Source organism: Juglans regia, chromosome 11 (genome assembly GCF_001411555.2).
Source record: "Juglans regia cultivar Chandler chromosome 11, Walnut 2.0, whole genome shotgun sequence".
NCBI lineage: Eukaryota > Viridiplantae > Streptophyta > Magnoliopsida > Fagales > Juglandaceae > Juglans > Juglans regia.
Window position 1 is genome coordinate 11,158,305 of NC_049911.1, and position 27,400 is coordinate 11,185,704.

General features: G+C 35.0%; 2 protein-coding genes across 2 annotated transcripts; both read right to left on the reverse strand.

Annotated features, from left to right (window-relative positions):
* Positions 1-17,978: 17,978 nt before the first annotated feature.
* LOC118349892 lies at positions 17,979-19,814 on the reverse strand. Its single transcript, XM_035695831.1, has 7 exons — positions 19,484-19,814; positions 19,152-19,393; positions 18,826-19,047; positions 18,643-18,735; positions 18,452-18,553; positions 18,082-18,366; positions 17,979-17,993 (listed from the first exon to the last, which is right to left on the reverse strand). The coding sequence occupies exons 1-7, from the start codon at positions 19,812-19,814 to the stop codon at positions 17,979-17,981; spliced, it is 1,290 nt and encodes a 429-aa protein (XP_035551724.1).
* Positions 19,815-20,877: 1,063 nt separating this feature from the next.
* On the reverse strand, positions 20,878-23,539 carry LOC108979868. The gene is made up of 2 exons (XM_035695832.1): positions 21,237-23,539; positions 20,878-21,139 (listed from the first exon to the last, which is right to left on the reverse strand). The coding sequence occupies exons 1-2, from the start codon at positions 23,537-23,539 to the stop codon at positions 20,878-20,880; spliced, it is 2,565 nt and encodes an 854-aa protein (XP_035551725.1).
* Between the last annotated feature and the right edge of the window lie 3,861 nt (positions 23,540-27,400).

Genomic DNA, 27,400 nt, shown 5'->3' on the forward strand with positions numbered 1-27,400 from the left:
CAAATGAACATTATGACAGTGAACTAAATCCAAACTACGTTAGACCCATTTTACATCTTCTTACACTATGGCGCTACAATTTCCTTTCCACAAATCATTGCATCCACAAACTAGTTTCATAGCAGCCTACCTAGCAATGCTTGATCTGCAACATGCTTCCCCGTGAATTGGGCAAAACACCGATGGATCTACATACATCATACATCCATCGATCCATACATGCACACACATGTATATACTAGTAAGGGCTTAACATGCGAAACACGTTTGCCTGGTTGGAATAACAACACCAATTGATTAAAAAAAGTGCTTATTACATACAACACAAAGCTTTTGGTATTAAAGCTATAACATCTTAGAACATAGCAAATAATGTTGTGTATAATTCTTTCAATTCTACTGGGATATAGCTTTGATGAAATACTTATGTGTTCACCATAGATTAAATAAAGTATAACTACATGCGACACATAATTGTATCTCATTGAAGCACCTGTTAGTTCACAATTAATAGGAAAATTCAAACAGTGTGCAAGACTAATCAGTAAATTGCCTAACATACAGGAACACAAAACCCAACAAAAGTAGGCACTATTCAAATGGATCAACATACCTTCCCAAGGTGTTTGTTGGGTCCGTTTCACGTATGAAAGGTTACCTATCTTCTGTTATATTTGTGGCAGATTGGGTCATAGTCATAAAGATTGTGAAGAGAGGATGAAAACTAGTGAAACACAGAAGGAAGAGGAATATCCATATGGGCCATGGTTGCAAGCAGGGACCTCCTCTATAAACTACCGAAACCACCAGGCCGAGCAAGGCAAATAAGTTCCTGTTCTGCCACCTTGTTCAAGTTCCAAAGGTAATGGAGCTAATCCGGCAAAAACAAGTGTAATCTCATATCCTACTATCCTGGGCAGTGCAGGTGGGAGTGTGATTCAAGGCACTATGGCACACGAAGTCAACTCTACTAAGGCCACAAGTATTGACCTCCATGTTGAATTAATGAGGGGAAAAGAGGCCTTACCTCATATGACAGCTAGACTAGATGAGGGAATGGAAAACTTGCAGGAGGAATAGTCAAGAAGGGATGAGGCTATCATGGGTAAACAAACAAACACTCTGACTGATATCGACTCTAACAAGAGTTTGAAAGATGAGGCCCTTCCAAAATCAGCTTTGGTCCATAAAGAAGGTTCCCTTTCTACGTCTGGTGGTGGGTTTAAATTAGTAGATGTATTGGGCCTAGTTGATCCAACATCCCGGAACAAATGAGGGAGACCAAGGAGGAAATGGACTTGTGTAGAGGGAACACAAGGAATTACAGTTGAGCTTGATGAAAGAAGAACGATGGAGGGTGCTAAGCAGCCCCGCTGCAAACAGTGAAACTCATTAGTTGGAACTCCTGTGGGCTTGGGAACCCACGGGGAGTTCGAGTTCTTCATGATCTCATCATGAGGGAAGTCCCCACGATTGTGTTTCTACTCGAAACAAAGTTGACTGCTACTGCTATGGAAAGAACTCAAATAAGGGTGGGTTTTGACGGTTGTTTTGTTGTACCGAGTGAAGGGAGGAGTGGAGGTTTGGCTCTCATGTGGAAGAATGAGATTAGCTTGAGTATCAAGAGCTACTCATTCTTTCATATTGATGCAAAGCTAGAGGACCCGAGTAAAGGAATTCAGTGGAAGTTTACAGGATTATATGGACATCCAAAAACTGAAAGAAGTGGAGACTCTTGGGATTTAATTCGACGTTCAAGGGAATCTCAAGATATCCCATGGTTGGTCTGTGGCGATTTCAATGAGGTGCAGAGCAACTATGAAAAGTTGGGTGGAAGACCAAGGCAAGAGAGGTTGATGCATGCCTTTAGAGATGCTCTTGATGACTGTCATCTGCTAGACTTGGGGCTTCAAGGTACTAAATACAAGTGGTCTAGTAGGAGACAAAATCAATAGGTGATAAGTGAAAGGTTTGACCGTTTTGTTGCTAATATGAAATGGCAAGAATGTTTTCCACAAGCTCAAGTATTCCACTACTCTGCTGCATATTCTGATCATCTACCAATGTCACTTTCTCTAAGTGATGGATTGGCTAGAAGCAGAACTAAGCTATTCAAGTTCGAGGTCATGTGGATAGAAGATGATGAGTGTGAAGAAGTTATTTCATGACATTGGCAAGAAGTTGCTGGAGGCAATAGTTTAATGGCCATATCTCAAAAGGTCAAGGTTTGTAGCAGAGGTCTAGAAGTTTGGAATGAGAAGAAATTTGGCAAAGTGCATTAGAATCTGAGGAGTGCATGAGCTACTCTTCATAGAATGCAAATGACAGATCCTAGGCAAGTAACAAAAGAGGAATTGGCAACAACAAGGAATAATGTGCAAGTTTGGCTAGAACGGGAGGAAATTCTTTCGCACTAAAGAGCTAAAGTTTTGTGGCTTAAGGGGGGTGATATGAACTCAAAAATCTTCCATCATAAGGCTTCACAAAGGAAGAAAAAGAACTTTATTAATGGACTAAAGGATGAGCAAGGTATATGGAGATTTGTGGAGGAGAGAGACTAGTTTATTGTAAGCTTTTTCTAGACTCTGTTTCATTTTGATATTAGTAACAATAATTGAGATTTTTTGGATGGATTAAGTGGTCGGGTGTTTGAATAAATGAATGCCAAGTTACTGAAAGATTTTCATCGAGATGAGGTCAAGACAGCTTTGGATCAAGTGGCTCAATGAAATCTCTTGGACCTGATGGAATGGCGCCTATCTTCTTTCAACAATATTGGCATATTGTGGGTGATGAGGTAACAAATGGAGTGTTGTCCTCCCTCAGAACTTCTACTCTTCCTTCCTCTCTTAATCATACTTTCATAGCTCTAATTCCAAAGCAAAATAAGGCTGAGAAAATTTATGAGTTTAGGCCTATTATTTTATGCAATGTTTTGTATAAATTAGTGGCTAAAGTTCTTCCAAATAGGCTTAAGAGTGTACTTGATGTAATTATCTCAAAAACTCAATGTGCTTTTGTACTGGGAAGGATCATTACTGATAATATTCTAGTGGCATAAGAGGTGATGCATTTTTTGGGAAATAAGAGACAAGGCAAGAATGGATCTATGTCCATTAAGTTTGATATTAGCAAAGCTTATGACCGTGTTGAATGTCCATATTTACAAGTGGTTATGGAGGCAATGGGTTTTAATGCTCGATGGATCCATCTCATTATGATGTGTGTCAAAACTGTTTCATTTTCAGTTTTGGTTAATGGTGTGCCAAAAGGTCCATTTGTTCCATCTAGAGGCTTGAGACAAGGTGACCCTCTTTCACCTTACTTATTCTTACTATGTACTGAAGGTTTGATCTCATTGATTAAACATGGCAAGAGAAGAGAGGAAATTTCAACTGTGAAGATTTGTAGAGGTGCTCCCAAGATCTCTCATTTACTTTTTGCAGAAAATAGCCTTTTATTTTGTAAGGCAAATATGCAAGAAAATCAGAAAATTCAATCAATTCTCAACTTTATGAAGCATCTTCTAGTCAAGTGATTAACAGAAGCAAAACAGGCCTTGTGTTCAGTTCAAATGTGCAACCACCACTTAAGGATGCAATTATGGACTTTTGGAGAGTAGAACAAAGTCAGGAGTATGAAAAATATTTAGGACTCCCATCTTTTGTTGGGAGGTCAAAGACTAGATCCTTTTATGAAATAAAGCATCGAGTGTGGAGGAAGCTGCAAGGCTGGAAAGAAAAGGTACTCTTGGCTGGGGAAATGAAATGTTGATTAAAGTTATAGCCCAAGCTATTCCTACCTATTCCATGAGCTATTTTAAGCTTCCATCTTCTTTGTGTCATGATCTTGAACAAATGATGGCAATATTCTGGTGGGGGCAGAAAAATGAAGAGAAGAAAATTCATTGGATGAGTTGGAAGAAGATGTGTGAAACAAAAAAGGAAGGTGGAATGGGATTCAAGGATTTGAGGATCTTTAATGATGCTCTTTTGGCCAAGCAGGGATGACACATAATGTCAAATACATACTCGTTGCTACACAGTTTGTTTAAGGAAAAATATTTTCCAACGAACCACTTTCTAGATGCTGGGTTGGGAACATAGTGAAAGTATGGACTGATGTATGGGTTCCAGGTTTTAAAAGGATTGCTGATATGAACTCTGTGTTTGTTATAGGTGCAGAAGAAGCCACTGTGAATTCATATGTGACTTGCTGGACTCTTGAAGCTCATGGTAGATTCACAGTCCAGAGTGGCTATAGTTTGTTTAGATCAGTAAATATGGTGACACAAAGTGGTGAAGCATCAAATGCTGCTCTTATAAGGAAAGTGTGGAAGTCTATCTGGAATATGAAACTCCCTTAGAAAATAAGAGTGCTTGCATGGAAGGTTGTCAAAGGAGTTTTACCTACTAAGCATAATCTTTGGAAGAAACATGTAAATATTACAGAAAATTGTGCTTTCTGTAATGATAGTAGAGAATATATTTTGCATGTACTACTCTCCTACCCATCAATAAGAGAAGTCTGGATTAGAAACTTCCCAAAGTAGTTACAGGTTGATGACTTCAGCTCCTTTATTGATGCTGCTCTGAAACTGCAACTCTATAACTGTGCCGAGTTGCTGGAGTTGTTCTTTTTGATATGTTGGAGCTACTGGTATAAAAGAAACATGAAGATTTTTGAGGAAAAAGATGTTCATGCTAAAGATATATTGGGAAGTGCCTTGGCAATGCAAAAAGGGTTTCGTGAATTGAGGAACAAACCTCTATCTGTAATTAGGCAGCACTGCAGATGGGAAGTGCCACCACCTGGCACTTTCAATTTTAATGTAGATGGAGCTTTCTCTCAAGGTGGATCTGTGGCAGGTATAGGCGTTGTATTGAGAGATTCAAAGGGTGAAGTTATAATGGCGGCAGCGATAAAAGAAAGGGTAAGTCTAAATGTTCTTGAGCTTGAAGGTCTTGTAGTCCTTAGGGGGCTACAGCTGTGTCTTCATCTTGGCATCTATCACTTGTCAATTGAATCAGATTCTCTCTTGATTGTAAATGAGTTTAATCGAAATGGACAGTCTATGGCCACCATGGGGAACATGGTTAGTGAAGTTAGGAAGTTAATGCATCGTTTTCAAACATGTGTTCTAAAACATGCAAATAGAAGCTGCAACACAGTAGCTCATACTCTTGCCAAGCTCGGTTTGAGTGTTTCGGAAATTAGTTTATGGTGGGGTTCTTACCCGGTTGTAATTGCTAATTTTCTTTGGCTTGATTCTTCTTTATAATCTGTTTTATTATATGAATGAAGAATTGGTTTTCCTATAAAAAAAGAAAAAAAAGTAAGCATTACTCATTTTTTTTTACCTTTTGCCCTTGTATTTACTTTTGTTCCTTTATATGATTTGTATTAATTATTCTACTTTTCTTGCCGCTTTATACATTTATGCTTCAAATTGGTCACATTATTCCCTTTTAGACTTTATAAGTAAAGGTTTTATACATTTATATTCTTTTATATCACACGCGGCTGATTCAGAATTAATCAGAGTCTAAATATACCCAAGCATCCATATAAGTTATATTTTGTTATGCTTGTTTTTTGTTGTGTTTATACACAAAAAATCTAATGGAATTGGGAAAAAGAATGAGCATTGTGAAATTTGATATCTTATTTCATTGAGAAGAGATGAGGTTAATGTGTGCCATGGCCATTTTGCATCATTATATGCTTTCTATTTTTATTTATTCCTAGTTGTAAAAATATATGGTATCAAAAAGAACTTTGTCAAATGCTAGACAAGATGATTACATGATTGCAAATACAGTGACAGACACATTCAGAAGCCAATAATCTAGAGAAACAAAAGGACTAACATGTTTTTAAGTTGTGAGGTCGGATGGCGAGGCTGTCAACATTGCTACGAATGGAGAGGGAGAATGGAGGACTATATGTAACACCTAGACCCAATCTTGGCCCAGGCTCGTGGAAGAGTCCAACCAGCCTGTAAAACGGTGTCATTTTGATAGGTAAATTTATGTTCCCTCTCCTTCTTCCCTTGACGGTTTTTCTCCTCCTTGTGTTTCTCTCTTTCCTGTTAGCTTTCTTCTCACCATTTCTCCAAACCCCCACGAATTCTCTCTCTTCTCACCATTTCTCCCACTCCCCACAGAGTCTCTCTTATCACCATTTCTCCCACTCCCTCATGGACTCTCTCTCTCTCTCTCTCTCTCTCTTAGTCTCTCTCATCCGCTACAGACCAGCAATTTTTTCCCCTCCACGCCAACAACCAACTTGCACCACCAAAGCCCATACGCAACCACGATAAGGCCACCCACCACTAGATCCTTTCGGTTTCTTCCCCACAGCCCACGGCTAGAACAAATCCACCACCGAAAGCCCCACTAGGCAGCACCTGAGAAACCAAAATCGAGAAACGCTCTCTACACTGTGAGCCTCTCCTCCACAGAAGAGCAACTGACGGTGAACCGTAGCAACCATAATGCCATAAGACATACTCCACCATGTTCTCTATTTTGGGAAGTAAAAAACAGAGCAAATTCTCTTGCCCCTCAGCCCAGCTTCGCCCTGCACAAAAATTGTTGATCACCTCGTGGGTTACCTCCACGTCTCAACAGGTTGCTGTTGCACCATGGTTGCACTGCAAAATCAAATAGCAGTTGCACCTGCTCCCAAGACCCACACCGTCACTACAAGAAAATGGCTATATTGCGGCAATTTATGGTTTGCTGGAAATAATATCGCCGCAATAAGTCATTATTCACGGCGATTTCGTGGTCAAAGCGGCTTCCAACTCGCAGATTTTTATTTTTACCTTTTGCAGCGATTTTAAACACACTTGTGGTGCTAAAAATTCGCTGCAAATATATTTTAACTTTTGCAGTGATTTTAATGATAATCCAAGCGAATTTAACTGTCGCAAAAGGCGAAAACCTTATACCGACGCACAATTTCGTTGCAATTGTCATTTTATTGTACACGGTGCCAAAACCACAGAAAATTAGATTTTCCCCCCAAATCCTGATTTCACCATCATCCCCAACTTCTTCTTCCCCATTTCTCTCTAGTTGCATGTTAAGCAAAGCCCACTCAAAATTTTCGCTATGTCCCTTCCACCGAATGAAACCACTAACACCGGCGCTGCTCTAGTCCAGTGATTCTCACGTAAGCAAATTACTCTGCTCCACCTCACCGAAAACCCACTAATCGGCATCTTCACTCACAAATGCCGAGGCCACACCAATGAAAAAAGTTCCATTTTTTCGACACCCTAAGGCTTTGTTCTTCATCATCGTTGGCTCGTTTCTTAATCAAAGTGGGTTGGAGTCGATTTTTCGTCCACTCGTCTCCTGATCCACTCGGTTGGAAAATTACTCTGATCTATGTCTTCATAGTTCTTAATGAAACCGTTTAGGTCAAATAGAAACATGGGTGTTTTGCTATAATATTTATGCTTAGGTTTTGAGAAGCACACACATTGGACAATCCCGTAAGCGAGAGTAAGTGTTTCATCATGTGTTTCTCACGAATATTAATTTATGCATGGTTTTCTTTGACTCTGGCAAACTCTAGAATGCTTGGATGATCCATTAATGTTCTAAAGAGAAAACTAAATTCTCTTTCTGTTATTATTCTTCCTCTAAAAAGACAGCCATAGTTGATCAATCAAATATAACTTGGTATTGAGTTATGGGCACGACAAATTAAACCCAATGATCTTGTATTTATACCTAATACAACATCATTGGCATCTTATGCCTGCATTATTAGGTTTAAAATTATCATTTTGGGGGGATGATGGATGATGAATTGTTGATCAATTTGCTTATATTTAATTGATGAGTATAGGAATCCAAATACATGGACCACTTGTCTTTGCATCAGATTACATATTGATGTGGCTAAGGAGTGATAGTTTTTTCCCCCAATGTCTCACTTTAAAGTTTGGGGACCCATGCAGTAACACTAATTGGAACAAGCTATCCTTACATTTTGTCTTTGACAAAGTTTTACTGAATTATTTCAATAATAATTCATTAACTACATTAATTAAGAAGTACTTCTCACTAGGAGATGAAAAGTTGATTTCAAAAGTCTATGTGATCATGTAATGTAATGGTATTAAATTGTTTATTTAAATACATATGTGATGATGAGAATATATTACCTATCTTTTAGGGAAGATCATATAAACACGTTTGCTTCTTGAAATCTCTTCTAAAACTTCCCAAAAAAAGTATATTTTGGAAGGCTAAAGAATAATGCTATTTAAATAATAATAAGGTTTCTTTGGTTACAATTGCAACGAATTGTTACTCATCACTAATTGTGAGATATTCTTTGGAAGGCTAAAGAATAATGCTATTTGTGTTGTTATATATATATATATTGTTCAGAACAATTGGTTAATTATATAGCTAGGGCATGTATATAAAGTTCCTGTCATGTGTTTGGAGATCAAGAATCCAAAACTACCATGTTGCATTTGTAAGGAAGAAGGCTGATCATGCAGATGATGGTCTTTAATCACGATTTGTCTGAAAATTCTGCAACACGATTAATGAAGTACTACTGCATGGCTTCTAATTCAACTATATATGCATGTGCATGGTTCTTACTAAATCTAAGAGAATTTGTGAGTTCCTCAAGGGATCATGCATGATCATAGATCGATGAAGATATGCCAAATTAATTAGTTGTTTTTAACGAACTCAAGTCAGTTTACAAAGTACTACTTGATCATGTTTTGTGCTGATCATCCTAGTGTTCAAATTCATTATCATAAAGTCGTCTCGTAATTGATCTCAATCGCGTGTACGTTTTGCTTTTATCCATTACCCAAATCTCATATGTGAACAAAATTTCTCCCCCATTTAATTAATTCCTTAATCCCAATGTATATATGTGTTTGGTATACCAGTTTTTACAGCTTAAACCAACTATTAACTTAGGATTTTGTTCATATATACATTAATTTCTCGATTGATGTATATAAGATTTATCTAAAGCTAGCTTTTGGGTTCACGAGTTTCCCCTTCATGGGATATATATATATATATATATATATATTCACCTAAATATTTGTATGTTTTGTTAAGAGCACTCTACGTACTGAGTGTTTAAGATTTATGATCACAAGTGTTTTAGGGTTTAGATCATGATCATGATCTTCAATTGATGGTGAGTAATTGATGATCACTACATTAATATGCATGCATATTATATATATATATATATATATATATATATATATGATGTCTCCCGATCATTTAGGGGAGCTGGCAGCTTGCCGTTATATATGTGCAATATTAGGACTTAGATTAATAATGTCTTAATAATTAGTACTTAAATAAAAGACAAATGGACTTTGAGCACTACTTAATTTAGGAGAAAACAAGTTGCTAATTTAATCCAAGTGTTTGGTAAGTGAATACTAATAATTTACTGCCATTCCACAAACAGTTCACTACGGTAATCAACTATTCATTACCTTTTTTTTTCTGTCCAATAAGCTAATGGATTGATCACTAAATGAAGCACTCCTCAAGGGCAATGGGTTTAATTGCTACTTATAACCTTTGTTCTTATAAAAATATATAAATAAATTGATTCACTAAATGAATTACATTTAAAAATGGGTGCCAACCCTAGCTTTTCAATTGGTCATTGGGAAGAAGAAAAGGTAAGAACTTGCTTAATTGTGGGAGCATGATCTTGAATACCAAGATGAGTTTAATCAATTGCAGAAAACGTTCCTAGCACGAAAGTCACATCTATGTTTGATTAACCATGACAAGTTTATAGCTGTTTTTTCCTTATTCAAGTACAAGATTAGTCTTTTGATTTTTTCAAGTACTTCAATGACAAGTATATGTTACTGATAGTTGATGACCTTGCCTTTAAAGTACGATAATAAATCTCAGTGCTTGGCTGCCTTCTTTTTGTATTTTCAACTCTTATAATTGTCTATGATTAGAATGACAAAACAATTGGATTCGTCGGGGCCAACGATACTTTGCCAATAATTTCGTATGAGAAACAAAATGCCTCGTGTTGAATGGGGTGAAATGTTTTCGTATTAGCCACATTTGATAGACGGGAAAGAGAATGTCACAAGCATATCATGTATTGTGTCTTCAAGTTGGTTAGTTGGGCAGACATTTTCTAGTGCAATATGTATATTTTAGTGTGTGTCGGATGATTTTAAATAGGCGAATCAGCGTGCACATTGGTCTGGTGGAAGTGATTCCTCGAGTCAAACGGTGAAGTAATTTCCACTACTTGGCATTTTATGGGATGAGAGTTTATGAGATGAGATTCTCTGTGAAGAGGTCTTATGTGATCAAATTCTATATGTTGTGATATGATGAGATTTTACGTGCTTGATAGGAGGGTGATTCCTCGTCTCGGTGATGTGTGTGTGTGTGTGTGTGTGTGTATGTGTCTATACTTGAGAATTGTACAAAGGGTAATTCCTTAGAGGGTGATTTTTTCCCATGCTTATATAACTATATTTTACTCAGATGGTAATTCCTCGCAAAAACTATGAAAGCATGTGTTTTCCTTAGAGGGTGATTCCTCGCCATGCATAAATACATACATTCACATATCTTTTACTTGAAATTATGCATTACATCATCACGTTACATTGTCTCTCATTAGCAATTTTATCATAACTATTTAACCTACCTATGGTTTTGTTTACTGGAACAGTAGACTTTGATGCAGAGGTAGATCTAGGAAAGATACCTGAGGAAGAATGACATATAGATATTTGGGAGATTAATGAGTGAACTTGTATACGGTTTAAACTCTAGTATAAATTGTGCTTAACTTTTACTTAATCCACTATGCTTTAAATGTCTATTTACTTACACGTGCATTTCCTTGTGAACATTGCACGCCTATTCTTGACCTATATTCTAGTTGTTGCAGACTGACTGGCATCCTTAGCACTTTAGATCCTCACCAGGTCTTTTATCGAGGAACAAGAGCCACATATAGGTATGATGTAAAGCATTCACATTTATGGTTGAGATCATGCAATTTCTCATGTACATGTTTTCTTAAAAATTAGTGACATTCCTAATGAAGATTTTTATCAAAGGAAATGTATATTTCATTGGACTAAGAAAGATGATGAAAATGTTATGAAAGGAAAATGCAATGAAAGTTTTATGTATGAAAATAAGCAATGGTGGTAACAAAATGAGGGGTAGGTTGAAATGCAATGTCGAATTGGTTCCATTGGTAGCGCACCAAGTGGTGCCATCCTAAAAGATGGATCCCCAACTCATGACCATGGACAGAATTGGGTCTAAAAGACCGCTAACCCTAACACGGGAGTGCAATAGTGTGTATCGTCCAATGGGAATTAAAAATTGATTTAGAAATGTTTAATTGAAATGTTTTAGATTTGTATAGATTTTCAAAATAAATGGAATAATTAATATATGATATTTTAACTGTATGATGTATCTGCTTACTGAGTATTAGACTCACTTTTGTGTTAATGTTTTAAACATCTTGGTAATGATGAAAATGAAGGTGTAGAGCAAGACACTACTCAAGAAAGAGAGAGATGGATGTTTAGTAGCGTTGAGTTGGGTCTTGTTGATAGAGTTAAGGGCCTGTTTGGGAACTAAATTGTTCTCAAATTACTTCACTATTAATCACAAACTATTTAACTACTATTCATAATGGATCTTCATACTGTGTAAATAGTTATGGTTTCAATGTGTAACTAATAGGACATAATTTTTTTTTTTTTGTATATTTTGACAAAAATGCGAAAGTCCCTTTTATTACACTACAATAGATAATGTCTTTTGTCCCAAAAGACTAGATTTTCATCCCAAAATATATTTTGGGATAAAACTAAAGTGTCTCAAGGTTGTCCCAATATCACTGTCCTAAAAGGTATTTTGGGACGAAAATCACAATTCTGTCCCAAAAAAAATCTTTTGGGATGAAATTTTGCTTGACCGTTTTATCACGTTTGAATGAAATTTTTATTTTGGGACGATTGAATTTCGTCTCAGGAAATCATTCGAACAATATGTTTGTTCAAACAGGTAATTCATGGCTGGTCAATTGATACCAATCTGTTAGACTAAAGAGACATGAGGAAACGTTCGAACAAAGAAATTGATGATCGAATGTAAATTATATTAATTTTTATAATTGAATAAGTTATTCGAACATGTTTAGGATGGAAAGAGTGAGTTGCCAATTCGAACGGTTCACAACGTTTGTTTACCGTTCGAACTCCAACTTGTGATGTTTGAATGGTTGTGTCTGAAGTATATATGTTCGAACGTTTGATGATCAGTCGAATGGTTAGTATTTTCACGGAGAATACTAATTTAAAACCAAATAGATATTTATATTTCAAAACTACGTTACAAATTATTCAATATAAATAAAACTAATATAATAAGTCAGAACTAAATAAATAAAATAGTAATAATACTAATAATGTTATCAGTACAAAATTTTATAAATCCTAAAATTTATGTGAAACACAAGGCCGACATGGTTCTATGCTTGTGTTATTTTGTTGAAGAAATGAAATGAATTGGTGGGATTCATTTCGTTTCACAGGCCATTGTGTCAACTTAGCCATTGCTGAGCTTGATCCAGAAGCCATTCGAACGTCTTCAAATTGTGAGAACCAAAAAGACTTCATTGGGAACGGTGTCTCGACCATTCAACTGACTACATATAACACCATTCGAATTTGTTCATCACTTTCGAACGGTAAGAACCAAAAAGACTTTCTTAGGAACGATGTCTTAACCTTTCGAATGCTTATAAACAAAACTGTTCAAACGTCGGTCGAACGAGTAGAACCCAAAAGACTTTCTTGGGAACAGTGTCACAACTGTTTGACTGTCTATATATAACACCGTTCGAACTCTTTTTCAATGTTCAAATGGTTATAACCTAAAAGCAAAACTTTTCGAACACTATTTGCAGGGCTCGAATGGGTAAACACAAAAAACATATTTACATTGTTTCATTAATTATATAATTTTATGATTTTTTGTATATTATATTTTGTAACTAATATTTTTAATTTTATTATTTAAATTTTAAGTTGAAATGTCTGCTAGGGGAAGGTCAAAGCATGCCAGACCAGGAGAATTAGGTTCTTCTAGTAGTACAGTCGATACATTGTTAGTCCGTAAAATTTTACTGAAGCGTCAAGTGAAGTTCAACGATTTTTAGGATCTTCTCTTCGAGGGCCGCGCCTTGACATCGGTATTCGTGGAGTGCAGTTGGTCACCAATTTTGGACCATAGGGATGAGGCATTCTAGTTCGTGGCATATATTGATCTCGTCACCAACTTTTATAGAGGGGTTGGTGCCTCCAGTGTGGATGTTGATGGTAAATATATTATCGGCATACGAGGTATTTCATTCCTGTTCTCGACAAACATACTTGCCAATTTTATTGGTATCGCACGTTTAAAGACTGCATATCCAAACATGGTGCCTAGGATGTCTACAACTGGTGAGGAGACAACTGGTGTGGAGACAGCTAAGGACAAGGGCACTGATCCTGATGGACTGGATGACCTCTCGGATGTAAAGATGAGGCAGTTAGTTGTTGGTCCAGATGCTCCTCCTTATGATGGGATGAAGAGCATCAAACAGGTTCATTTATAAGATTTTTTCAAGATTCTGAACCCACAACATTGACTCTCGGCAGCACAAGACGGAGGTTGACATGGATAGGGCGAGAGTTATGATACGTGTCTCTCTTATGATGCCTATCGACCTAGTGGGTTATATATTCACTAGGATGCGATCAGAGCTTTCATACATTACGACATATATTTTGCCGTCCGGCCTCTTGATCACACGATTCCTATTGTCAGTTGGGGTCTTATCTAATATTGCTGAGCGTATTCAGGAGCCGATTGGACCGATCAACGCCTCCACCCTGTCATAGAGCACGGGCCACTCGAGGCTTCGTCTTCGTGCTCCTACTACAGAGCCGGTCTATACTCAAACCAGAGATTGACACCTGACTGATCATAGAGTATCGGCCGGTCAAACATCCACGCAGCCCGAGACATCATGAACTGTTACTACTGATCAGATTGCTAATATAGTGCATATAGAGATCCAGATTGGCTTCGGAGGCTAACGTACAGAGTTCATGGGTGCCATTGATCATGTGTCTCGGACTCAGGAGATGATATCTACTCGATTGACATAGATAAAGGCAAAAATAGATTCAATCGAGGATGTCCTCAAAGAGTTGGGGACATAGTATTTTATATCTTTTATTTGTATTTTGTTTTATTTTTGGTATGGACAATATTTGATGTTTTCTAAGTTTAATTAATTACGCATTATATCTTTCTTTTATAAATTAATTGTTGATTTCTATTATTAATAATTTACTTTATTAAATTAGTGTCACCGTTCGAACGTTAATTGACCATTCGAAAATGGTGATTTACATGTTCGAATGGTTTCAATGGACGTTCAAACGGTAAAATTAGTTTCTCGCGATCGACCTGGCAATTTTTCCCCCAACCGCGATTGATTATTTCACTAAGGACAAAATTCATCGTCCCTAAGTATACCGTTCGAACCCGAAAGCAAGTTTCAGGATTTTTTTTTAACAAAATAAGAATTTTATCCTTAAATCTTACATTTTGGGACGAGTTTCATTTCATTCCAAAGAAAAATTGTCTCAAAAGCTCAGAATTGTTGTAGTGAATTAATTATGTTAGGTTTTTCTGTTAAATTTGTATAAAGGAAAAGTACGATGAAATGTAATAGCTCATAGTTCATTCCATCTGAGGAAGGGGTTGTTGCATAAAAGCAATTTTTAAACTTTCAAACTCAATACCAAACAGGCATTAAATACTGATCTTAAATGGTTGAAGTTTGATTGGATGAGCAGTTACTGTAGTCGGATTTTATGCCGTTTCGAGGGGGAAAGCAAAGAAAGAAAAGATGCACAAAGACAGTGGCCGGGTGGTGAGTTTTGAATCATCTGAAGAAAAACTCCTGATCTGTTAAAGAAAATAATAGAAATATAATTAATATGTTTTAGACTTTTCATGTTGTATGTGAAAATGCTTGTACACGCTACCTATTTTCTTCCATGGGCCCATGCAGGTCACTTTTAAACTATCACGTGTTTTACTTTGCACCAAGTAAACCCGGCAATGGTCTTAAATTGTCATGTTCTGATACTGGGAAGAAAATCTCTGGTTTCTCCTTTTATAAATTTTCCATTTAGGTATATGGCCGTAGATTTATAAAATGGCTTGCATACTGTAGGAAAGTGTTATAGTGGAGAGTGCAGGTTCTTTAGCATGTGGGAAGTCAAGACGCACCAATACTATTAAGTTACATGAGGATTTGCTACAAATGTGTTAATTATAACTTGCTAGACTAGAGGGAATTTATTTTTTGGCTGCTTTTAATGCACACTCTATTAATCGTGATGTTTTGTATTGTAATGTAGACAACATTACAGTAGTTTATTGTGTGATGTCTACCATGGCTATAACAAGAAAATATAATATTCCATTACCAAACAATAAATTTGAAATCTTTAGCACATACTGATATTATTATTTATCATGAAAACTATTTTAACATTCTTGGTTCAACTTCCACACACATATATTACTGACAAAATCTTCTCCTTGAAAATCCGGATATCTAGTTACAGTTTGGGTAGTCTGGATATCCTTGAGCCAATCTTTAGATAATTGCCAACCTCGGCTCGACTATAAAACCTAAGCTCGAGCTAGATATTTTTATCTTATTTTTATTTGGGCTTGGGGCTAGTGCAAGTTCGAGCCGAGTAGTTCGGCTCAAGTTGATTATTATCATTTTTTATTTTCTGAATAAAATTTAGTAATAAAGAAATTTGTGAAATTGTAAAAAATATTCAAAATTTAATGGAGTTTTTACGACTAATAAAGAGACCCTCTATTGCATTAGAAAATTGTAAAAAATAATTAATATGTAACTAGTTAATATTTATCTCTAATAAATACATATTATATATCTACATAAACTACCAAGGATACACATAATATAATAGTATGTGTCAACATACTATTATATAGTTCCTACATACTAGTATGTAAAATTATTAATTTCTATTGACTAACTATTATACAAATTATAAAAGAGTTACTATAATTTAATGACTTAAGTATTTAAGAAAATAACATATAACTATAGAGTATATTCAATACATAGGCATAAGTGACTAGCTAGGTATAAGCAATTAGGTTACATACTATATATATATATGTAATTACAAAAGTTGTTATGCTTATATGGATGTATGAACGAGTTATAATTGAATTGAGCTAACACGTGGAGTTAGGCATAAACGAGCGGACCTTAACAAGCCTTAGCCGTGTCGGGTAGAGTCTAGTTAGGTATATGTCATTTACTAATTGAATAGGTACGTATTTGCTTTAACGGGTGCCTTTTTTTTTTTTTTCCACAAGTCGAGTTCGATTTGAGTTTAAAAAAGTTGGCTATGGAATAGATTGGTTCATTTACAACCCTTATGATAGTACTTTTTATCTTCTATATATTTTTTCATATTATGCCTTATTTCATCACTTATTCTATAAAACAATGTCTCCTCCAATATATGTAAATAAGAACATTCAATTATGCAATCAATTTTGCATAATATTATAAAAAAGCCTCTCCCAAATATTTTTTCTTGCAAAGAATCCACAAGAAGTTAGGAGGGGGCCGGCTGACATTTTTTTTCTTAAAAAGGATTCACTCCAACTTAATATTCAGAAATAAAAGTTTTAAATGGTGTTAACGAATTCATCGTTGATGAGGATGATTTAAGAGTTGTGATGCTCTTTTCACATATAAGACTACGTTTAAGTTAAGAAATTTACTTTTCATGCTTTGTTTGAGAATATAAGTTTTAGTAATTAAAATTCTAAAAAAAGTCACTACAAAAAAAGACAGAATTGCCGGCGTTTATATTACCGGCGGTTGTTTATGCGCCGGTAAAAATATAATATTGCCGGCGCTTATTGTTTACGCCGGTAAATAATTGAAGTTCCCGGCGTTTATATTTTTACGCCGGTAATAATATATAGCTTTGGCGGCGTTTACAAAAACGTCGAAAATATATCAATTTTACGCCGGTAAATTAGTGGTTTCCCGGCATTTATATTTTTACGCCGGTAATAATATAGCTTTGGCGGCATTTAAAAAAATGCCGAAAAGTGATCAAACTTACGCCGGTAAATTATTTAGTTTTCTGGCTTTTATATTGTTACGTCAGAAATAATATATAGCTTTTTCGGTGTTTAACAAAACGCCGACAATTGATCAATTTTACGCCGGTAAATTATTAAGTTTTTCGGCGTTTATATTATTTAAAAAAAGGCCTACAATTGATCAATTTTACGCTGGTAATAATATATAGCTTTGACGGGATTTAAAAATATTCCAACAATTGATCAACAGACTTCAATAATAATTTTTCTTTATAAATCACTGATTGATCGTTCAAAGAATGGGTCATGAACCAAACTAGTAAAAGATATCTTACTAAGAATCACAACTTCCAAAAAGAGTAGTAAAATTTTTTATCAACAAAAATAAAAGAGTAGTAAAATTAATGCATAATCCACCACTTCACCTAACACTTTGAGTTCAAAATTTTTACAATCTGTTTCAATTCCAACTTAGCAAAATGGAGCAAACGTCGATATATAACATAACTATAAATATTACCTCAATTAAGGAAAGTTAAAAATATCATTAAACTAAAATATTAATATAATTTGCGATTCTTCACTTATAATCCCATCAATCATCGTCCTCGTCGTTCTCTTCCTCTTCTTCATCTTCCTCTTCTTCATCTTCCTCTTCTTCATCTTCCTCTTCTTCATTCCCTTCTTCTTCTTCTTCATCTTTCTCTTCCTCTTCATTCTCTATTTGATTTTGTCCTGCAGTCTGAAAATAAATTCAAATGAAGGTCGAAAAATTCTAATTTGTGGTTGATTGATATCAACTAAACATATGTGGGGTGCTCACCTGTGCATGCACAAATGTGTTTACTAAGTTCCGCAATTCAGTTAATTCGTTTCGCATTTTATCAAGCTCTTCCTTTAATGCACCATCTTCTTGCGTAGAAGTTGGTAGTGAATGTTGACAAGTTTGCCTTTTAGGAGTTGGCCCAAACCCCAAACCGCGCACACGTCCAGGCCGTTCTGGGCCCATAACTTTAGAATAAATATCATCTGATGCCCAAGTCATGGTTCCTCCAGACCCCATTTCTATCGAAGTTGTGTCTTGTGTTAAAAGTTCCTCCATCTCAACCTGTAATAGATGATAAAAAAATACACATTTTTCATCTTATAAATCCATTAAAATTAAAAAGTAATAAATTTGAAAATAAATATACCACTTTCTTCCTCGTCTCATCATTGTAGTGGGTGCCATCCTTTCTCTTATGGGTCGTAACAAATAATTGGGCTCGATTTGGCAACGTCCCAGTTGATTTTTGCTGCATCCAATATTCTAGATTAAACACAGATATCGAAAACAAAAAACTAACAAATATTCAACAGTAAATAAATACTAATAAATAAATACCGCATCATGGGCATATCTTGCATAACTTTTCGATCCTCCGCTGTGAACAACCAGCTGCTTCTTGCGACACTCCTTATTTTTATTACATTTTGACTACAACATCACAAAGATTATGAAAATTATGATTAAAATAACTAGTTGGTTAACTTTCTAAATCAATAAGAAAAATGTGCGCATTGTTACCTTATATTCTGGATCGAACCAAAGATTGGCCAACTCCGCTAGTTGCGATAAGTCCACCATATCGGGACTTGCCCTTGCCACAACTTGTGCTGCAGAGGTGTCTTTTTCATGAAGTAACTTTTTCTTCAATTCGTGCTTGTAGTCTTTCCATTTCTTCCCCAGGTCCTTCAGTATCCATTTTTTGAATGCATCCAATTTGTCATCAGGAACTTTAAATTTGCCCTACAGTCAAAATAAATTTATACAAGTATATGTCTTGATTTCTAACAAAATTTTCAAAATATACCTATTTAATTAATAATAATGGTTTAATACAAGTTACATACCATTATAAGACCCCACGCTTCCTCCTTTATGGTTTTAGGCACCGACCTCCAATCCTTGTAAATAATAGGAACCAACTTATTAGTTCTTGCTATCAGGCCACCAAACCTTACCACCTTTGAGTCTTGCTTTTTAATGGGTTGACCAAGATTATTGAGCTCCATATCAATTCGCTCCCCTTCTGGAAGATGCCAAATGTCATGAATCGAGTGCAATGGTCTCTTTACTCTACCTCCATTACTATCTGCAAAAAGGGATTTAGTGACATTATTACTATTTTCTAAATGTGCATTCATAGTAAAATAAATAAGAAGTAAGAAAAACAAAAACATACCAACAACGACAACAAAACGATCTCCAATCTCGGAACACAAGTCGACATTTTCTGCTTCCGAATGTTGTTCTATTGGTACATGTGTGCATGACTGGGTCTCTCTGCTGATCTCTATATGTCTGGGTAGTGATGGCTGGGAAGGACAAACTACAGAAGGTGATGACTCCACCATCCTATCAATAGAAGGGGGCGGCCCATCGACGGGGGGTAATGAATGGGCCACCCTATCAAGGGATGGGTATGATTGTGTCTCATTATGGACAGTTGGTATTGAAGTAGATTGTCTTCGCAAGTGTGGTCTGATAGTCTTCGCCTTCCTTTTTGGACCCATTGTACCTGTACAAAAACAAATTTACATATATGTAAATCAATAGGAATAATAATTTTTGGAGCATGATATGAGATAGAAGTAAAGTTATAAGAGAAATCATGTTAAAAAGTCTAAATATATATTTCTTACTCGACACTATTAAGGAGTTTCGATCATCAATCCATCTATGTCATTTCGCGTCCATACAACATCGTCAATAGCAGGTTCAATAGCTTCATCGTTGGAAGTGTTACAATATTCGTTGACTAAATATTCATCATCGTCGTCATCAGTCACTTCCTCTTCACCAGTGTCATACACGTCTCTTGGTTTTGTCTTAACGACAACAACCCAATTTGGGCATCTTTCATCTGCCACATAATATACTTGAGATACTTGGGAAGATAAAACAAACGGATCATCAGTTATCCGATTACCAGTGTGTACTAGATGAGAAAAATTCACAAGACTAAACCCAAACTCATCCTCCTTGAAACCTTTACCCATAGTAACGTCTGCCCAATCACATTTGAATAACACATATCGAGATCCATCATAATACATAATCTCAATTATGCGTGTTAATTGGCCATACCAGGCAAGGCCATCTTCAGTACACACACTAACACCACAATTCTGAGTTTTCTTCCCATTTTCGTAATTCCTAGTGCGATATTTTGTACCATTGATGACAATTCGCTTGAATTCTTTGGCAACTTGCAAGGGACCTTTAGAATGCATTACGACTTTATGGCCCAATTCACTTCTTTCATTGTCATCCATTTTCATTACCTGAAAGGTTGGATTATTAGAATTGAGTAGATGATGAAAACTAGAGAGACATATCAAATTATGTAATATACTATTGAATGGGGTGTAAATAGTACATAATCTTGAAACCAATTACAAAATTGGTCTTGGTGCCTCTTCTGTAGTTCTTCATTCGATACATGCCTCTCATCAATTGTATTCCTCAATATTTCCAAGTGCATCCTACATATGTTCACGACATCACAAATGTATGCTAAAATTACAAAAATATAAATGAAATATAATTTAATTCGTACGTATTAAACATTGCAACTCACATGCGGAATGGAGTGAAATCATCAGAGTTGAAGAGAATATAGCGATGTGCTTGAGTCCACGCCGTAAAATCAAGGCGAACGTCAAGAACTTTCCCTTTAGAATCATCCGGGTTTCTAGATGGTCTATTGAAAACCGTTTGAGCGGATTCTAAATAACGAGAACAAAACGTCAATAATTCCTCCAGCAAATATCCTTCAGCAATGGAACCTTCTGGTGCAGCTTTGTTACGCACATGAAACTTAAGTCGGTGTAGGTACCTACAACAATAATCATGACCCACTTTTACTATTTTTTTCAAAATATTTGTTTACTTTAATAGATTTATGTGTTTTTTATTCAATAATTATAGCATACCTTTCAACGGGATACATCCATCGATAATGAACTGGTCCTCCAAGTTTACATTCTGCAACTAAATGTATAACCAAGTGCACCATAACCGTGAAAAATGATGGTGGAAATATCATTTCTAATTGGCACAATATGTAGGGTATTCTAGATTCCAATCGGTCCAAATCTTCAAGCCGCATTGTTTTCGAGCAAATTTCCCTGAAGAATCCAGATAGCTCGATCAATGGTTCTATTACCTTCTTAGGTAATGACCCACGTAATGCAATTGGCAGAAGTTGTTGCATCAGTATATGGCTATCATGACTCTTCATGCCCACTATAGTACGATGTTCAAGCTTGACACAACGTGAAACATTTGAAGAATAACCATCTGGTACTTTTACATTTTTTATAACCTTCAACAAGTCTTCTTTCTCTTTGTTACTCATTGTGAAAATAGCTGGAGGCAAATATGTCTTGTTTGCAGCTGTTATAACCGGATGAAGTTGTGGTCTCAAACCCATCTCTTGTAAGTCAAGGCGTGCCTGTATGCCATCTTTTGATTTCGTAACAATATTTAATAGTGTGCCAACAATATTATCCACCACATTTTTTTCAATGTGCATCACATCAAGATTATGACGCAATAAATTATCCTTCCAGTAAGGCAAACTAAAGAAAATACTACGTTTCTTCCATGAGTGTTCCTTAACAGTAGTGGACCCCACAACTCTATTTCTTTTACGATTTGTTCTATCATTGCATCTTTCATCATCTAATTGTTCCAAAATTTCATCAGGTGTTGGCATGGTAGGTGGAGGATCAATTTCTCGTGTACCATCAAATGTTCTTGCCATCATTCTCCACTTATGATTTATTGGCAAGAATCGTCTATGCCCCATATAGGAAAATTTTTTTCCATGTTTCAGCCATCTAGATCGTGTATTACCCATACAACAAGGACATGCTAAACGACCTTTCGTACTCCATCCAGACAAATCACCATATGCAGGAAAATCATTTATCGTCCACATTAAAGCCGCACGCATTGTAAATGTCTCTCTAGAGCAAACATCATAGGTTGGTGCTCCAATCTCCCATAATTCCTTTAATTCTGATATTAGAGGCTCTAAATATACATCTATATTCATTGAAGGTGATGATGGTCCCGGTATAAGCAAAGATAGCATGAAAGTTGATCGTTTCATGCACATCCAAGGAGGTAAATTGTAAGGTACCAACATAACCGGCCAGGTACTATAGGAAATGCTCATGTTACCAAAAGGATTAAAGCCATCTGCAGATAAACCAAGCCTAACATTGCGGGGGTCAGAGGCAAACTCATCATGTTGTGAATCAAACGTCTTCCAAGCCAAACCATCTGCTGGATGCCTTAGTACCCCATCATTTGTGCGGCCTATAGCATGCCATTTCATTTGTGAAGAAGTCTTCGATGACATAAAAAGCCTTTGCAACCTTGGTTTTAACGGAAACCACCGTAATATTTTTGCTGGACTTCTTTTACCTTTTTTAGAGCTTTCATCCATAGACTCTTTTCGCTTCCACTTTGATGCTCCACATACCACGCATGTTTCCAGATTCTCATTGTCCTTCCAAAATAACATACAACCATTGGGACATACTAAGATCTTCTCGTATCCAAGCCCTAACTCATTCATGTACTTTTTCGCCTCGTATGTATTTTTAGGCAATGATGCTCCTGGTGGGAGCAACTCATTCACAAATTCAAGCAATTCTGTAAATATGTTATTACTCAATCCACCCAAACACTTCATATTCCATAGACGTACGATAGCACTAAACTTAGTATGTTTTGTGCACCCTTCATATAATGGCTCATCAGCATCTTTTAACATATTGTAAAATTTATTAACTCTCTCATTTGAATCTTGTCGATTTTCATATTGCACTCCAGCTTCTCCAACTTCCACACGTATTTCAGGCCCAGTACCTTCGACTATTTCAGGATCAAACATTGGAAAAACGTCATGTAACATAGTTGTCATCCCACTGGAGCCTTCATTTATTTGCTCATTATTGTTTTGGGCACCAATAGCATGGTAAGATGCCTCCCCTTTTCTCTCCCCATGAGCATGCCAAATGGTGTAACCTTGAGAAATTCCATAGCTAATCAAATGATCAAATACCATGTTGGGCATGAACATCATACGCAATCCACATTTTCTACATGGGCAACAAATCGATGAATCTGTAGGACAATTCTCACATGCAAACTTCAAAAACTCATTGACACCATCAACATACTCTTTTGTATGTCGAGGTTTTTTCATCCAACTTTTGTCCATAGCTTAACTACATTAATTGAAATATGAAAATAGAACTGAATGAGAATGCAAGATCATCAATAATTTAAAACATAGTATGAAAAATAATATTGAACTTCGAAAAGTAAAGCAAAATAAAGCATAAATATAAGTATCAACGATGACTATGTCACGGCCCATGAAGGTTTCGATAGCATAAATATAGGCATAAATATAAAACCCCAAACTTATTCAGTGGACCCATGCTTATTAAAACCCCACGCTTTATGTGATAGGTAAAACATAGCTAGTCTAATAGCAGTCCTAGAAAGTTTCCCCTTCAAATGACTACCTATATAGTTTTTTCTTTTTTTGATTTAAATCTATTAATTTCCTCACGTACACTTTCAATGCATACCAGAAAATTAAATTATAATATATAGACTTTTTTGAACAGTAGGTATTTGTAAAAAGTACACTTTACAAAATTAAATTACACAAAATATCTTTTAAATGCACTTTACACTTAAAAGATACAAATTAAAATTACACAAATTAAATGCAAATTAAATTAAATTGGCAACAAGAATATACAAATTAAATTACACAAATTACACTTTACACTGATCACAAAATATCTTTTAAATGCAGCTGTTGGTGATTAAAATGTATGATGTGTTGTCTTGTTTTCCATGTTATGATTGATTAAGGAATTATTGAGATCAGTTTACAAGGAATTATTGGATATTCTTGTTGCCAATTAAGAGTATATACAAGGAATTACTTCCTACAGAAGCAGATGAAGTAACTATTGAATCTGATTATGCCCAAGATGTAAACCTCGGCAACGTTCACAGAAGCGAGGAAAATATGTTCATAAGGGCCTCTATTTGTTGCGATGATCGACCAGAGCTGTTTTCGGAGCTCATCCAAGTCCTCAAAGGCTTAGGATTGACAGCAGTCAAAGCTGATATTGCTAGTGTACATTGGTGGAAGAATTAATACTATAATGATTTATATAATCAATACTATAATGATTTATATAATTATTTATATATAGACTTTTTTTTTTTTTGATAAAAAATATATATAGACTTAAAGTATATTACTAATAGTAATAGAGTGTTAGTATAAGACCATAAAGTATAAATTGAAATTAATATACATTATATACTAACTGTCGTATTAGAATTTAGAAGCAAAAGGCAGAAGTTCTTCTTGCCTTCTTATTCACAATAATCTTCCAGAAACATTTTTTTGGTCATCTTATAGTTACATTGATATCTTTTTCATCTTTTTCCCCCCTTAGACATTCTTTGCCCATGCACTGTCAGATGCTGGTGGCACGCCAAAGGCAAGCGGACTATCATGTGGTTCTCGTTTTCCAACCGTCTAAAGAAGTGAGAGTTCATTGTAAAAAAAAATAAAAAGGGTTATGTCTGGAGAGGAGTTACGGTATTGCAGATTTAGTAGGTGTCTTTAAATGCAGTAGTTTTTTTACCAGTGGTTATTTGGAGTCAAACTTCATTCAGGTGTTGGTGTCTTTTGAGTCCAATTCGGTGTGGGAGAGTCCTATTTATAGTCAATCTCTGTTCTACTGGGTCTCTATCCCATTCAAGGCTAGCAAAATTTCAAAAAAATCATGGAGTAAATACATAGGGCAGATTCATAGAGTAAATACAGAGTAAATACATAGAGTGGTACAATCATAGAGGAAATAAATAGAGTAAATATATAGAGATCAGTATAACGTGAAGAGTAAATTCATGGAGATTAGTTTAACGTGAGGCTTACGTACGGTGGGTGTTTGATCCGTGGAAAACTCTTCGTTTGCCCTGCTATTTCTTGCTCTGTTTTGAGGGTCCAAAACAGAGGAAATCAACGTCTATCGGTGGAGGAATGACCTTCGTTTGCCCTGCTATGGAGTGATCAGAGGGAGGCGTTGCTATGTGTTTGGTTAAAACATTCGGCAACCCTAGAATTGTTGGAGTTTAATTTGAAAACACTGGGAAGATAAAACACTAGGAAGATCATAAAACGTTATATGCCCACGACGTTATACGTACCGATATATATATATATATATATATATATATGCCCACGTGAAGGATATATATCAATATCTAACGTGGGCATATAATATATATATAAATATATAGAAGGATATATAATATATATAAATATATATATAACGTGGGCTCATATTTATATATAACGTGGGCATCTATATTGCCATCCGGTTATATATTGCCAGGCCTTTTAACGTGATCAGTGTATATAACATGGGCGTATATATATATATATTATATCTTTAGCATCTTAAAAAATTTAACTTAATATTTATATCCAAAACAACACTGATGAGAGTTCCTAGACGACAAGCAGCTAAAAATTTACTCTGATTTTTCTTTAAATTTAAAAAAAAATTTAAATCACAACAATATTGAAGTCTAAAACTGATATAGTTAATATTAATATATCACTATATTGAAATTAATATACATTATATACTAATGTATATTAGTATTACTAATTTAGTAATATAATATTACTATATATAGTTAATAGTATTATAAGTGATGTAGTATTAGTATAACTAAGGTCTAGTGGTCAAGTTCTATATATCTGCTGTCGAAGATCTTAAGCAATTACTTGGTCATTCAATCTACACGAGTTAGCCTTGTATTTTAATTAGGCGGCCACAATTTGATTGGCAATATAAAATGGTACTGTTGAAGAGTTTGTGTTGATAGTATATATGTTTATATCATTAATAGAATTAATATTACTATATCACTATATATAGTTAAATAGTATCATAAGTGATGTAGTATTAGTATAACTAATACTATAATGATTTATATAATAATTTATATATAGACTTAAAGTATATTAGTAATAGTAATAGAGTGTTAGTATAAGACCATAAAGTATAAATTGAAATTAATATACATTATATACTAATGTATATTAGTATTACTAATTTAGTAATATAATATTACTATATATAGTTAATAGTATCATAAGTGATGTAGTATTAGTATAACTAAGGTCTAGTAGTCAAGTTCTATATATTTGCTGTTGAAAATCTTAATCAATTACTTGGTCATTCAATCTACAAGCGATAGCCTTGTATTTTAATTAGGCGGCCACAATTTGATTGGCAATATAAAATGGTATTGTTGAAGAGTTTGTGTTGATAGTATATATGTTTATATCATTAATAGAATTAATATTACTATATCACTATATATAGTTAAATAGTATCATAAGTGATGTAGTATTAGTATAACTAATACTATAATGATTTATATAATAATTTATATATAGACTTAGAGTGTTAGTATAAGACCATAAAGTATAAATTGAAATTAATATACATTATATACTAATGTATATTAGTATTACTAATTTAGTAATATAATATTACTATATATAGTTAATAGTATTATAAGTGATGTAGTATTAGTATAACTAAGGTCTAGTGGTCAAGTTCTATATATTTGATGTCGAAGATCTTAAGCAATTTCTTGGTCATTCAATCTACACGCGTTCGCTTTGTATTTTGGTTAGGCAGCCACAATTTGATTGGCAATATAAAACGATGTTGAAGAGTTTGTCTTGATAGTAGATATGTTTATATCATTAATAGAATTAATATTACGATATCACTATATATAGTTAATAGTATCATTAGTGATGTAGTATTAGTATAATTAATACAATAATGATTTATATAATTATTTATATATAGACTTTTTTTTTTGGATAAAATTTATATATAGACTTAAAGTATATTACTAATAGTAATAGAGTGTTAGTATAAGACCATAAACTATAGATTGAAATTAATATACATTATACACTAATGTATATTAGTATTACTAATTTACTAATATAATT